At 36.0% G+C, this 14,631-nt stretch overlaps 1 protein-coding gene across 5 annotated transcripts in view; it reads right to left on the bottom strand.

The window, feature by feature from the left end:
- The window catches only part of NNT (nicotinamide nucleotide transhydrogenase), a 43,629-nt gene that overhangs the window by 26,684 nt on the left and 2,314 nt on the right, over window positions 1–14,631 (bottom strand). For all 5 annotated transcript variants that reach the window (XM_085213329.1, XM_085213333.1, XM_085213332.1 and 2 more), the window contains exons 3-11: window positions 9,294–9,523; window positions 7,230–7,447; window positions 6,764–6,851; window positions 5,953–6,041; window positions 5,021–5,208; window positions 4,304–4,437; window positions 2,506–2,697; window positions 1,198–1,351; window positions 169–330 (exon numbers count right to left, since the gene is read on the bottom strand). In XM_085213329.1, the coding sequence (XP_085069455.1) occupies window positions 169–330; window positions 1,198–1,351; window positions 2,506–2,697; window positions 4,304–4,437; window positions 5,021–5,208; window positions 5,953–6,041; window positions 6,764–6,851; window positions 7,230–7,447; window positions 9,294–9,523 (1,455 nt within the window). The remainder of the gene's footprint in view (window positions 1–168; window positions 331–1,197; window positions 1,352–2,505; window positions 2,698–4,303; window positions 4,438–5,020; window positions 5,209–5,952; window positions 6,042–6,763; window positions 6,852–7,229; window positions 7,448–9,293; window positions 9,524–14,631) is intronic.

Genomic DNA, 14,631 nt, shown 5'->3' with positions numbered 1-14,631 from the left:
AGTATTTTTCAGTCATCCTTGCAATTCATGAAAGGATTGAAAGGATGGAAAGCAGTACTACACCCTTTGGCATTCCAAAAGGCAAATCAACAGATTTCTGTCTGAAGTTTACAAAGGAGTTGTTCCTATTTCAAATCGAGAACAAGTAGCTGTATAACTGCTACTTACCTGAAATGGCATTAGTCACTGACATGAGTGGAGAGTGAAGAGCAGGAGTCACACCCCATACTGTATGGTATCCTACTATTCCAGCTAGGCCAAATGTTGTCACCATTTGAGTGAAGGCATTATTAGGAGAAACAATACCAAGTCCTAGCATGCTAGCTAGACCTAGAAGAGAAGCACGGTAAAACTTTTCAATAACTTTTAAGTGGTTTCCTACATTTAAACACTGCACAACAGGAGTCCAGCACTGTGCTTTTTAGCTAAATAAAGTTCTGTGCACAGACTTTATTCAGTATATGCTGGATTATCTATGACAAAACTCTTCAGGTTTCTTCTGAAACTAAAAATAACAAACATAACATGGATGTTTGTGTTGTGAATGCAGATGAGGATGCTGGGATATGGTTCTACCTTAACACTTACTCTTGTTTATCTATTGTTCCACACAAAAATAGTAATAATCATGCTGAGAGTATTACTACTCATTAAACACAAAACATGAAGAACAGAGCTAAGATTTAAGAATACTCAATTCATTAATTCCCTTGCGTAGAAATTCTAATGAGCACAAGATAAAGATACTTAATGACAGGAACACCTAGTATTTGCTTGTCAAGACAGTGTTATATACCCAATACTTAAAGAAAAACTGTAGATATTAAGACTTACACAGTACATTATAGACCAAAGAAAATAATGATACTAGGTTTATTCTGCTGAAAAAAAAAAAATACATATTTTAACCAAGCAAGAGTCCTTCAGAAATGTAACTGATATTTAAATAAGAAAGCAAATGCATACAGCGTGAGTCAGTGCTGTTTGAAGTGTTAATACTTTTGGTTAAGTTTCTAGAATTTTATTCTCTCAAAAAAGATAATCACACAGTACTAACTTTCCACTAGGATTCACCAGCCAACCAAATGCTCTCTGAGTCAATTATTAAATTCAATGAGTAAGGTGATGAGTCACTTAAAAATATTAGCCAAATCAGGAGTACTCTACAGTGATTCTCCAACTCTGGAAATTGCCTACCTGTTGTGTATACAGATGCACTAGTCATAGTTTTTCTAAAAGGTGTAATAGTAGCTGCTTTTTCTGCTTCCAGCTCCGCTACAGTCTTCGGCTTCACAGGGGCTCCTTGGGGAATGTTATTTGGTGGAGGTGCTGGAAAAATCACCTTGCCATCCTAATAACAGATATTTACTGTTAACTCTGACATACTAGCTGCTTTATAGATAGAAGAGTCTACTGTTCTTAATTCTGTAACTCTGTGAAGGCTGAACGACTCAGAGCCATGACACAGAAGTATTTTCCGTTTTCTACATTAGAAGTTTACAAAGCTGAAGGAGTAGCACATCCTGACTAAATTAACCACACTGGTTCAAATATTTTTTAACACCCTTTAGTAATGGCGTCCATGGACGCCAGATGGACGCAAAGCTTAGGTCTTGAAAGCAGTAACCAAAACAAAGTGGGAAAGCTCCTTAAATGGAAAACTCTTAACCAAAATAAAATGAAGTCTTGAAAACAGCAAATTCTGCTACAGATCAGGACTGTAATCACAGTCTCCCTAGAGCTCAGGAATGTCTCATACACACGTCTTACATTTCTTCCTGTTCTCAGGTCCTTGGAAGAGCAATTATTGAAGTTGTCAGATCTAAAAGCTGTATACATTCCCTCAGTGGTCTGACAATTGACAGCAACATAAGCTTCTTCTAAAGCAGATATTTATATACAAGGCAAAAATCTTGTAATCTTATCTAGAAAAACTCAACAGAAATGGATACCTCTTACCCACCTAACAGAGCTTAATGTGTTCTGCATACCATAAGTAGAGCCCATGTGCAGTTTTTACTATTTCCTAGTTGAGCTGAGAGTATCCTGAATATTCAAGTTCCTTTGGGTTTTTGGTTTATTGAGGTTTTTCCTGATACGTATTCTGTTTTTTTTGATTGTTTGTTTTAATTCTGAAGTTATATGAAGAAAATACATGTATTTAAGAAAAAAAGTTTTCTGGTCCTGTAGTAATGTTATAAAAATGTTTTAAATAATTATGTTTTTTAACCACACGAAAACAACACGCAAATTTAACAGTCTTCCTATTTTCCAACAGTAGATTAATTAGATATCTGCTTAAACAAGAAAAGAAGCAAAGAGGTTTCCCTTCACAAAAAAAGACAAGAGGAATATTCAACTGAATACAAATATGACTACCTATGCTGTCCAGCAAACCACCTCCGAGAGCTGTCAGTATGTATTATCTCTGAATGCATTCTAAGGAGACAGATAAACGCAAAAATACATATTCATAAGCTAAAATCGGAACGTTTACTGACTTACCTTCATTACTACAGTGCCTCTAATTACATGATCCAGAGTACCATAATCAAACTGATCTTTTGGATCAAAGTAGAAGTTCTCTTTGTCAGGACTAATAGCCTTTAGTAGTTTGATAATATTATTGGAATACAGAGTACTGGCCTGAGTAGCCATTCTGCTCGGTAAGTCTGTGTAGCCAATGTGTGTAACACCCTGAAAGAGATTCAAGTAAAATACCAAGGACTAGTTTAGTCTCTAAAGCAGCAGTATCTCTTCCAACACAGCCTTCTGGATATACATATCCACAGTTTCATTTCTTCTGCATTATTTACAGATCTAACATAATTAGTTTAACGAGAGTTACTTAGACAATTCAACGTGATTAAATCCAACACATTAAATGCTATAAGCAACAAGCCTTCAAAGAGAGGAGGACATATTGGTGGAAGAGCTTATCTTCTCCCTATTCCTACCATTCTTTGCTTCTTAAATCAACCTGATAACAGATTAATCCTACCCAACATTTGGCGTTATCTCAGTCCTTCTTGAAGGCACACATTGGAGGCAATTTTATAGCTAACAAAGAGGCAAAAGGAGCTCTCTTAGAGCTACTAAACTGTACAGGAAACATGCTTAAGGTTGCATTTATGTAAGTGCGCAGTGTATCCACAACTATTTAAGAGCAAAGCTGAGTATATTTGGCTGTCAGGCTCTTGAGCTTTTGGAAGATATGGAGAATGGAAGCTAGCATAAATCCCTCATGCTCAAGCAGATACATCTTAAAACACTGCTTGTACAAGCTACAGCTAAGATCCACACATACTTCCAAGAATACTAGCTACTCGATGCAATGCTCTGCACGTTGCTTGTAGTTCTGCACTGCTGCTCTTTTCCATAGCTCAGTGCTAGTGTACTATACTTCTGATTAAAAGTGCCCCATATAAATTCTTCATGCAAGTATCTGTTTATTTCTATCCTACACACTGCAAATTCACTTTTTAAGCAACAACTTCAAAAGTCATAGAAAATCAAAAGCTAATACAATGTGTTACTCATGTGATACCCATACAGGCCTGTACAGATATAGCACAACAGTAACAGTATTATGCCTTTATATTACCAAATAACAAACTTGGAAGTGTGCTATTTTCAACCTTAACACGCATATATTTGTAGATTTCTTGTATAAATTAAACAACAAAAAAGAAAAAAAACGTATGAATAGAAAACATGCACTCAGAGGGCAAAGAATATTGGAGCTAAACAAAAAAAAAAAGTAGTTAATTCAGTCTAGGTCAAAATTAATTTAATGCTACTTCTAGTTTGGGTAACAAGTGGTTCGGATACTCTAAGAGAGATACATTCAAGCTGGTGAGACTTCCTGAAGCTTAAATTACATTAAGCTAAGCCAGAGACTGCATTGTTATAAACACTGACATAGTCTGAATCTGTTTAGCTGTACCAGTTACAACCTTAGTTACAGAAAGTAATAAACAAGTCAAAGAAGCTATTGCCATTGCTCTAGGTAGATGAAGACAAAAGATAACTGACCACACTCTCAGATAAGCAGAGACAAATCACTGGTCTTGGAAAACTAACACTTCTTTACTTACCAGCCTAATTACTACTACACAACTGTATTTGTTTCTTTAAAAATCTTCAAATTATTAAAGAAATAGATGATTCACAATCAACTGCAAGCATAAAGGACTATTTAAGTCTAAACAGAAAAAGCAGCTACTCATTTTCAGCATACACTTCATCAAATAGGACAAATGTGAATTTACGCAACAGAGAATGATGTGCACGAGATGCTCACCTTATGAACATACAGTTCTCCAGGCTTTGTTGTCTCAATATTTCCCCCAGCTTCTGCAGCTAAATCCACAACAACTGAACCTTCTTTCATAGATTCAATCATATCTTTCTTAAACAAGACAGGAGCTTTTTTACCTGACGAGATGGCAAGTAAATAAAAAAAATACAGCTTTTATTTGTAAAGCTCAGGAGGCAGGTTCTCCTGTGCTATCTCTATAAACTTGAGTACCTAGGATGAAATGTCAGAAGATTTGTTTATATAAATATCTTGCTACCAAGCATATAAATAAAGTAAGTGTACATGGGCAGCATGACAATAAAGCTGCAAAGTCCAATTTTGTCCTCAGTGAACAGACAACATCCAATCCTACAATTCAAGTCAGAGGGTGGAAAGGGAGGGGAGGAAATAATACATCATAAGCTATTAAAAGACTGACATTACATAATGTAGAGCACTGAAACCTAAGCACTGTCTCACTGCATTTTAATCACAAAAGACACTGCTGCTTGAACTGAACTTGTTTCAGTGCACAGAAGCAGGTGAGATGTAGTAAACAAGAGAATATTTTCTCCTTACATTTTTACTATCTACTCCCTACGAATAAGAAAATACGGTGTTGAGTCAAAGAAGAGTAGGGAAAAAATAATTTCTTTAAACACAGATATTCATCAGAGAAAAGATACGTGTTCACACAGAGAATATATAACTCTTCCATACCTGGAATAAGTGCTGTAGTGATGATAATATCAACATCTTGGCACTGTTTGGCAAAGAGTTTCATTTCAGCTTCAATAAACTCTTTAGACATTTCTTTTGCATAACCACCCTGACCCTCTCCAGATTCCTTTATGTCTACTTCCAAGGGCTCAGCACCAAGAGACTTAAACTGTTCCAGAGCTGCAGCCCTAAGAAGAAAAAATTGAGAGGGAAGAGGAAAAAATATATATATATAATATATATATAACATAAAAACGGAAATGCATTTTTAGAAGTAGCTCAATCCACCGTGACTTTTCTGATCTGTTTCATATTAGAGTTCAGTCAAGAAATCTAAAGCTTATTTTAGGTCATTTGCATCAGTAAATTTAGAGCCCTAATGATGACTCTTGGATGAGGAATGAAGGCAGTCAAACAGGCAGGCTTTCTGTACTACCAGTAGAGTTCTCCAAAAATAGAATCAGAGCTGGGAACTTAACTGTTGACTGCATCTGTTCACTCATTTCTCTTGCCTCAATTGTACCAGCCTATAGCCCAAAGTTAGATGTGTAAGATAGGTGACATACATTCCATAGCTCGTGACTCTGTATTTAATCTGTGAAGGGGAAAATACCAGAAAGTCTGTTTTTCACAGGCAGAATTGTTTTCAAGAGTTATCCCATACACCTGTAATTTGCGTTACATTACATGATAGCCCTTATCATTTTCATAAAGCAACAATTTTTGATTCATAAGGTGATGAATGATTTAATGAGATCTTTGAAAGTTTTGCTTTTTGAGGGAATAAAAAGATTAAGAAACAATGTAGGAATAAAAAATGCTAGGAAAGGAATTCTGATTTAACACAGAACAAGTGCTTCCACTTAATACCGCTTCAAAATACTTTATCTTAGAATAATTTTAGATTACTATTACTATTCTCACACACTCACCTGGTATCAAAACCACGAACCACTGCACCCATTGATTTAGCTGCTCCTGCAGAAGCCAGGCCAGCAACTCCTCCTCCAATGATCAAGACCTAGAATGACAACATCATCCAGATTAAAGCAAAAGCTAGAAGTAGAGCTGGTTAGAAAAGTAGCAACAATATGCCACTTTCACAACAACAGATAAACTCTATTACACACAGTCATTCCAAGGATTTACCTTATGACATAGAACCAAGAACTGCTTCAGTAATGTTGCCCTGTAAATGTTAACACTTTAAAAGATTTAACACCTAGCTTCATCTATCTGGGAGCCAACTCATTTGTGGCTAATAATTCATGTAACTAGACACAGGTTTCCCCTCATCCCTCCTCTTTTTTAAGTTTTTTAATTTCGTGTATCTTCATCCCACAATCTACCTACAATTCCACTGAAACTGGAATTTGGGCAAAGACTTCAGCACACCAAAAATCTCAACATCTCTGATTTTTCCTAACTGCTTCCTTGCCTTTCCCAGTCTGTTAAAGAAAAAAAAAAAAGAAAACAACAACAACTACAACAACAAAAAAAACATGTACATCTAGTCTGAAGTTCAAAACTAAGCAAATGTGAATAAAATTTGAATTATTCTATCCTTTCCCCCCAAAAAACCACTATAATCAGTCAGCAAAAACTTATATGGAAATAGTAACACAGGCTTCTGAAGTTTCTACAGTTAGTCTCAAAGCAAGAAAAAAGCCTTTCACAATTTTCAGCAGTGGTTAACTGTGTTCACAAACTTACTTATTATTCTGGAGCAGCATCTGCACATACCTTGGCTGGAGGAACTTTACCAGCAGCTGTGATCTGACCCGTGAAAAACCGACCAAAGTGATTTGCTGCCAATACAACAGCTTTGTAACTGTTGAATAAGGAAGAACATATTTCAGTATTTTCTCAGGCTAACTACAATTCCATTCAAAACAGCCATCAAAAGGACATACATTTGCCTACAGCATGCACAGAATGAAGAAAGTTTACTACTTTGCAGAAAGCTCACTTAAGCAAGCAAGCACACATTCAGAAAAAAGATGATCTAACTCTTTGGATATACACGGCTTAGGGCAAAGTGCTTAACCTTGCTATTTCTTTCACCACATCTGCTTTTATAGCCGTCCTGGAATGGGTGACTGGACACCAAGTTAACATCAGCAGAGTTACCTGAAAATACACATCATTCTGCAATTATGTCTTCTATTAACAACAGTAACAACAACAACCAAAAAAAAACGTATCATACCCAGCAATATTCGCCATGGAGCTAAGTGCATCATATCCCTGAGCAATGGTGACCCGTGGAACTTGATCCATAGCCAAGACAGTAGTTCTTTTTTCTGCAAGTTTTTTCAGGAGGTCTGGATTTTGTGCTGGGTAGATAAAACTAATCAGGGTAGGTGCTGTCTTAAAAAGGTCTGCCTCGTGTACACCTAAGGCTGGATTATGCATAGGAGCCCTCACCTGAAAAAAGAGAGAAGTTTCCAAATTAATCAGTTGAAATACATCAGTGCACAATTCACTTCCTTTCTTCTAGCTTGCAGTTTGTTCATTCCTGTCCACAATGTACACAAGGAGGGAAGTATATCAAAGACTGTTTACACAACTAATCTGAGTAACTGTACTTATTAGCTGCAGTACATTTAGTGGGAACATGAGAATTTAATGAGGTTTGACAAGGCAATCCCAGATATGAGTAACAACTAGGAGAACTCATTGACAGCAACACTGCAGAGAAGGACTTGCTTGTCCTAACGAACTAAAAGCCGGACATGAGCCAGCACTGTGCTCTTCCAGGCATGGATACAGCAGGCCTTCTGGGCTGCATCAAAGGAGGAATGGTCAGCAGGGAGAGGAAAATGATTGCCCCCCTTCTGCTCTGTCCTTGTGAGGCTCCATCTGAAGTACTGCATCCAAGTCTCAGGCCCAAGTACAGGAACGACGCAGAGCAGTTAGAGTGGGTCTAGAAGGGGGCCATGAAGACGGCCAAATGGCTGGAGCATCTTTCCTACAAAGACAGGTTGATGGAGTTGCACATATTTAGCTTGGAGAAGAGAAGGTTCCAGGGAGACCTCACTGCAGCCTTCCAGCACTTGAGGGGAGCTTACAAGCAGGAGGGGACTGATTTTTCACACAGTCTGATAGTAACAGGACAATGAAAAATGGCTAAAAACTGAAAGAGGAGAGACTTAGGTTAGATGATGTTAGGAAGACATTTCTTACTCAGAGGGTGATGAGGTGCTAGAACTGGTTGCCCAGAGAAGCTGTGTGTGCCCCATGTCTGAAGGAGCTCAAGGCTAGGTTCGCTGCAGCTCTGGGCAACCTTATCCGGTGGGTGGCAGCCCTGCCTATGGCAGGGGGTTGGAACTAGATGACCTTGAAGATCCCCTCAATCTAAGCCATTCTGTGACTTATTAGAATTAGCTTCAGGCAAATGGATGATAGAGCAATAAAAGTCAGGACATACTTCCAAAAATCAATGCACCCATTGCTTCTAACCAGCAATTACACACAGCTGTTATAAAAACAGCCATTTTCAAACAAAATTTCTAAATATAGGTTTTAATTAAGCTCAACCGCTATTCTGAACTGGTCACTAACATATTTTGCAATGCATTATCGGATACAGGGAATCTCAAGCATGAAATCCAGCAGATAATTACCTTGATCTGTTTATATTTAATTACCACTTATGTTTAATTTACCACTTTTCTTTATAAACAAACCTACTGAGAAACACCGTATTCATCCCTGACAGTACAACCTCAAATACAACTTTAAAGGAAGCCTCAGTGTGATTAAGATCTATTTGTCCTCTCAGGACTCTGCAAAACCTAACACATCTGAAGCAACTTTACTTTCAGCAGTATTCCTTGACACTCTAATTGGAAATAATTATGAAATACACTGCTTCTGAGCGATTGTTGGACTTAGACACCTGCATCTTCAAAATTCTAAGCAACTCTCTTTGAAGAGTAACTTGGAATTGTAGGTTGCTAATCTTAAAGCAGAAGAACCTTAAAACATGTATCTTGTCTGATTAGCATCTTGAACTAGTTAGCCTTTCTCTATAAAACACAAATCCCCCAAGTTAAAGCTTGGTAAGAAATTTTTCAATGCTGCTGTTGACCAATTTTGTATCGTAACTGTATAAGCGAGATATAGGGGCAGAATTAAATTAGAACTTAGAATAAACAAATAAAAAGACTTAGAAGGAGTATATATACTGAGCTTTCAGAAGACCATTAGAAAAGTTTGACCTGTGAGTTTCACAATACAAATGCAAGAAATATATAAACAAAGCACTTACTTTTACAATCACATCAGAGGCCAAGACTTCCTTAGTGCCCTGGATTTTTGCTCCAACTTCTCTGTAATGATCATCAGAAAATTTGGAGGCTTCTCCAGCACCAGACTCCACGACAACATTGAAGCCCTGCTTAATCAAGGCTTGAACTCCAGCCGGTGATAGAGCCACTCTCTTCTCATTCTCAAAAATCTCCTTGGGTACACCTACAGTCAGTTGTTTGTAAGGGATTCCTTTGAGAGTGGATAGGATAAGATAAGATAGTGTCAGCTGCACAGAAGATAACCAAATTGCTATTAATGGCATTCTTCACTGTTGTACAGAAACATGCAGACACATCACATTTAGTCAATCACTTCAGGGATGGCAAAAAAAAATTACTTTTTCTAGTGTTGCAGTTTACATTTCCTCAAATGACTGACTTTCTAAACATCCTTTTTATTTCAGGTACCAGCAAGTAAGTACAATCCACCCAGTGCTAACAACAGTTTACTGTGGTTCAAAACCATCAGACTTCATACAGTTCTCCAATTACAGAACATGGGGTATCCTGGTGATAATTCATTCTAACCAGGCTAAGACAATGTGACTACAGAGGGTTTTAGAGGGTTTTTAACTTCACAGTGAAGAAGTAAACAAATGAGTTTAAGCTGAAATGCATTCTAATTAAACTTTTTTTAAACGTATACCAAAACCATCTTTCAGTTGTCTTTGGTCATTATTTACAAATGTGACAAGTATACCACAAACGATATTGAAAGGCTGATGTACAACTCTAAAAGTTGCTACAGAAAATTAAAAATGTGAATTTAGCAGTAGTTTAAGAACCATGGAATAACAGCCAACTGGTTTGTTCAACAGCATTTCTCTTCAATGTTATCTCCTTCTTTAAAGCTCTTGCAAGTTTTACTGAATATGATCAGAAAAGTGCAGAAGTTTCAATTTGCCGCTTTTAGCTTAAGGTTTCAAACTGCAAACATCTAACTTTGTTCATGAATAATCTGTACTCTCCCTCCCGACAGTTAAACTCCTCAGATCCCCATCAGTGGTTTATATACATTATTTATAAATACAGTCTCAGGCAGGATAATCAGATACCACACTGCATCATGTTTGTGTTAGATAGCATGCACCCAGGTCCTGCTATATAGCAGCTTTCACAAATATCTCAGAAGAATTTAAATCTAGATTCTGAGATTCATATAGAACAGGCCTACAGTGAATACACATTAATGAAAAGTAGCTTCAGCAACCTAAGCGGGCAGTCATACTAGAAGTCAAACATACAAGACTCAAATTACAAATACACTTTTAAATTGGCCACCAATACTCTGCATGTTATCACATCAATTGTACCAGACAAGTAAGTAACATGTTGCACATTTTAGTAATGCTTGCTTTTTGCTTTTTTGTTTGAGATTGAAACAATCAAAACAAAATCAAAACCACTTCATACTATGAGAACATTGAGGAAATTGATTATGTTTCTGATTCTAAACCTATCAGTGAAATATAACTAGGACTGCAAAACGCTTAAAGTTTAATCTAAAAATGTCAGTTGTTAAAAATTCTCAAAATAGTCTCAATTTGTAACATTTTGAAAATACTGAGTTATCTAAGCAAGAATTTTTAGCAATTATCTGTACTTCTCATCCATTAGGAAAAAAAAACTAACAACTGAATATAATCAATAAGATTACAACATGAAAGACAACCATATAGCAACCTGCTTTACTTCCTATTTTTATTTTTTTATTTTTCTCTATAAATTAAACTAATGGTAAATATCTAAATGACATGCGTTTTGATATTTAATATATTACCTATCTGTATTTTGGTGGAGAACAATTATTCAAATTACAAGGCAAACCGAATTGAAAGAATAAGCTTTAATGGAACATAAGTCATAGCAAGTGTGAGAACACACATTTCAAGCAACAGACCCAAAGTGATTGACAGCAATGCTGACATCTGAACGCCATCATGTAATAAGGGGCATCTCAATCACTGCCTCACTGGCCACTTGAAAGATAAAGTAACTGCTGCTGTGATTTATACAAATTACTCTTGCTCTCTGAAGAGACCTTTTCCCTCATCTCTTTTCCTCAGTATTCAACAGTTAAAAGCCTTGCTTATGATTTTCACTAAATCATCTTAACGAGTGAACTCTCGTCTTTTAAAAAGCAGAAATGAAACTACTGAAATTTGCTGAAATACCAGAAAAAAAAAATCATAATTTCAGAAAATAAATAGCTCCAGGACTGAAGGCAAAAAGCTTTTCAAGAAGCACCGAGAATATATGAACTAAAATGTTACCTTTCCTTTCACCTTTTTTAAGTTTTGCAGTGAACAAATACACATTAAGGAATAAATTAATAACAGCATACAGAGAACAGAAGGATGGTTATAAAATTTAAAGGCACACAGATATTTAATAAAAGCTTATACACTTCTCAAAAATGTGTATACATATTTCTTAGCTGCTAAGACCCAAGGCTGAATGAGAAGTTAAACTTACATTCTATTTTTGTTCACTTGTTTTTGTGTGGAATAGCAGAGCAGAAAAGCAAATGGCTCAGAAGGATGGGACACAAATAAGTACTCTGAGACAAATTTCTCATTTCCTCCTTTAACATTATATTGAGTTGCATCCAGTAAGCACAGGTAAAGATTTTTCACAGAGAGAACATTTGCACCCTCTCCATTAAGAACAATCACAGACCAGCACTGAGGACTACATCCTCCTCCAGTCCTTTCAGAGACAAACATCCAATAAGTGTCATTCTTCTGTCCCCTTTTCTACTCTGTCTCACTACCAAATATCTAGCAACCAGAACACGAGTGAAAAATGAACCAAACAGATGTCAGTTTGCTTTATCTACAGAAGGAATAGGATACTTTTCGAAAAGATTCCTCTGATCTACTACATCATTGAACAACAAAAACGAGCAGACGTCTACAAATGCAAAGCAAAGATCTGTTAAATCTTCAGGTGAAGAAATGATGAATAAAATATCTGAAGGAATCCCGACTATCAACACAAAACACAGATTTGAATTTAGCAGTTTCATTTAAGTCATTAGATCCAAAAGGCTGAAATCTGCAATTATAAACTTAGGATCTTGATTTAGTTTTCACCTCAAGAAATTACATCTGTTATCTTTGTCGGGGATTAAAGCTGAATGAACGAAGCTTCCAAGTTTCCAGGCCTCTACATGAGATAACCTTTTTAAGAGCCATTTTAAATATGTTTTAGTAACTTACTGCTTTATGACACCCATAACATTTTCCAAAGACAAATGGTGTTACACATTCCTTGACCAGTTTTTGAGTCGTATAAAAATTATGAATTTGTTGTTAACTGAGTAAGAGATGCACCGTACTTTTTCTGATACGAAGAATCTATGCAAAAATGATGTTGCCAATTTCAAAAGTAGAATCATTAACTTTCACAGGCCTTAGAAACTTAGTATCCCATATATGTATTAGAATTTAAGAAAATTAACAAGAATTAAGTAATTTTAAATAAGTCACTCATTATTATGCCTTCTCAACCTTTCAGTATAATCTCCACTGAGTAAAGAGAAGAGGTGCAAAGCATAGATTCAAACTTTGGGTAAATAAAATCTAGATCTCCAAGCTTCAAATGACAAACAATTAAGAAGAATTATAAAAGAACCTTCTCCACTTAGATTATTCCATATCCAAATCAAGTGTTAAAAGAACATCCCAAATTAAAACTATCAAGAAAGTTCAGAATATTTTATGAAGAAAACGAAAGAAAAATACTTTTTTTTTTTTTTTTTTTTTTTAAATCTCCATAACCTGATTTCAGGAAGTAGCATGTAGGAAAACAGGATCAACAAATATCAGAGACTGTCCCAGAGAAATGAGAAAGGAGAAATAAGCTACATTTTCTGAGAGAGTAAAATGGGATATGAAACCTGCCTAATTGGTACGTTTACTCCCCCATCAGCTTTAAACAAACCATCTCACCTGTTCTGAAGATGAGGACAAATTCCGAAGAACAGCAATATGATGTAGGCAAAAAAAAAAAAAAAAAGAATGATACAGAAGATTAAACAAACACTTGAGCCCTGTTCTTACACAAGTAACCAGACTTTAAAAAAAATGTTAGGAGAATGTATGTGGTTTACGAATAATGTGCACCTTATCTATAGAATTAATAATGAACTGTTGTGGGTTAAAAAGAGATATGCAAGATTTAGAAAAAATAGAAAATTTTAAGAAGGAAACATCAAAATAGAAAGGACATCAATAATCCCAAGATAGATAGGGTGAAAGTCACAGATTTGTGGACAAACCAATCTGGAAGTACAAGAAATCTCAGAGCCAATTACTCCATAAACACCTATTACCAGGGTTTGGAAAAGTTCTGCATCTGTTTCTGAAGCATCTGATGCTGGCAACTGGAATATTTGCTTACTCCTGCATTAAAATTCCTAGTTTCCAAGAAAGAAAGAAAATAGTAGCAAAGTAAATAACAATAAGAGACATATCCATTCTCCAAATCTACCATTCAACTGACTTCATATCCCTTCATTCCACATACAGCTGTTAACCCTGTATATAAGATATTCAGGACAAAATGAAAGCATAATTGAAAGACTGCAATGAATAGCTACAGGCTCAGTAAGAATTAGTGTGCTATTCTTTTACAAGAACATATCATACTTAATATTACATCAATTTTCCCAAGTGTCAGCTTAAGCAAACGTAATTTCTAAAACTAAGAAAAAAATGTAGTTATTTCATATGCTACTGGAGTTTGTTTCAAAAGCAAATAGAAGTTTACACAGGCTACATTATTGCTGGTCGTCTGTCATTCAATTACTGTTTTATCCTTGATTTGCCCTCTACTGAATGACGAATCTCATGTTACCAAAATGAAACATAAGGACAGCTTAATTATCAACCAGAAGACTTATCAACCCTCATAATTCTCAGCATTAAACAACTCCATTGAAATATTATAAACAGTACACAATGAAGGCTTCTACAAGAGGTCAAAAATGACAGCACTGAGTGTTTAAACATACTACACCATTAGATTTCTCACTCCATTTTATGAAATCAATTCCTAAAAACAAGAAAAAAACCCGTAGACACACTCAAAAAAACTGAAGAGATATTTCAATTTCACAACCAAATTTGTGGTCAAAGTCATCACAAAACAAGAGCCCTTTCCTGAGACATTTGAGAAAGAACTGTGAACCTCATTCCCTACATCCCAGGTTAATATGCTCAACGAAGGGACAATTTACAATCGTAAGATGGACAGACACATCTCACATTTAAATACTTAATTTGGGGTGGGGGG

This window comes from Meleagris gallopavo, chromosome Z (genome assembly GCF_905368555.1).
Source record: "Meleagris gallopavo chromosome Z, MGAL_WU_HG_1.1, whole genome shotgun sequence".
NCBI classification, from domain to species: Eukaryota; Metazoa; Chordata; class Aves; order Galliformes; family Phasianidae; genus Meleagris; species Meleagris gallopavo.
Note: the sequence above shows the minus strand (reverse complement) of the source record. Positions and strands in the feature narration are given on the sequence as shown.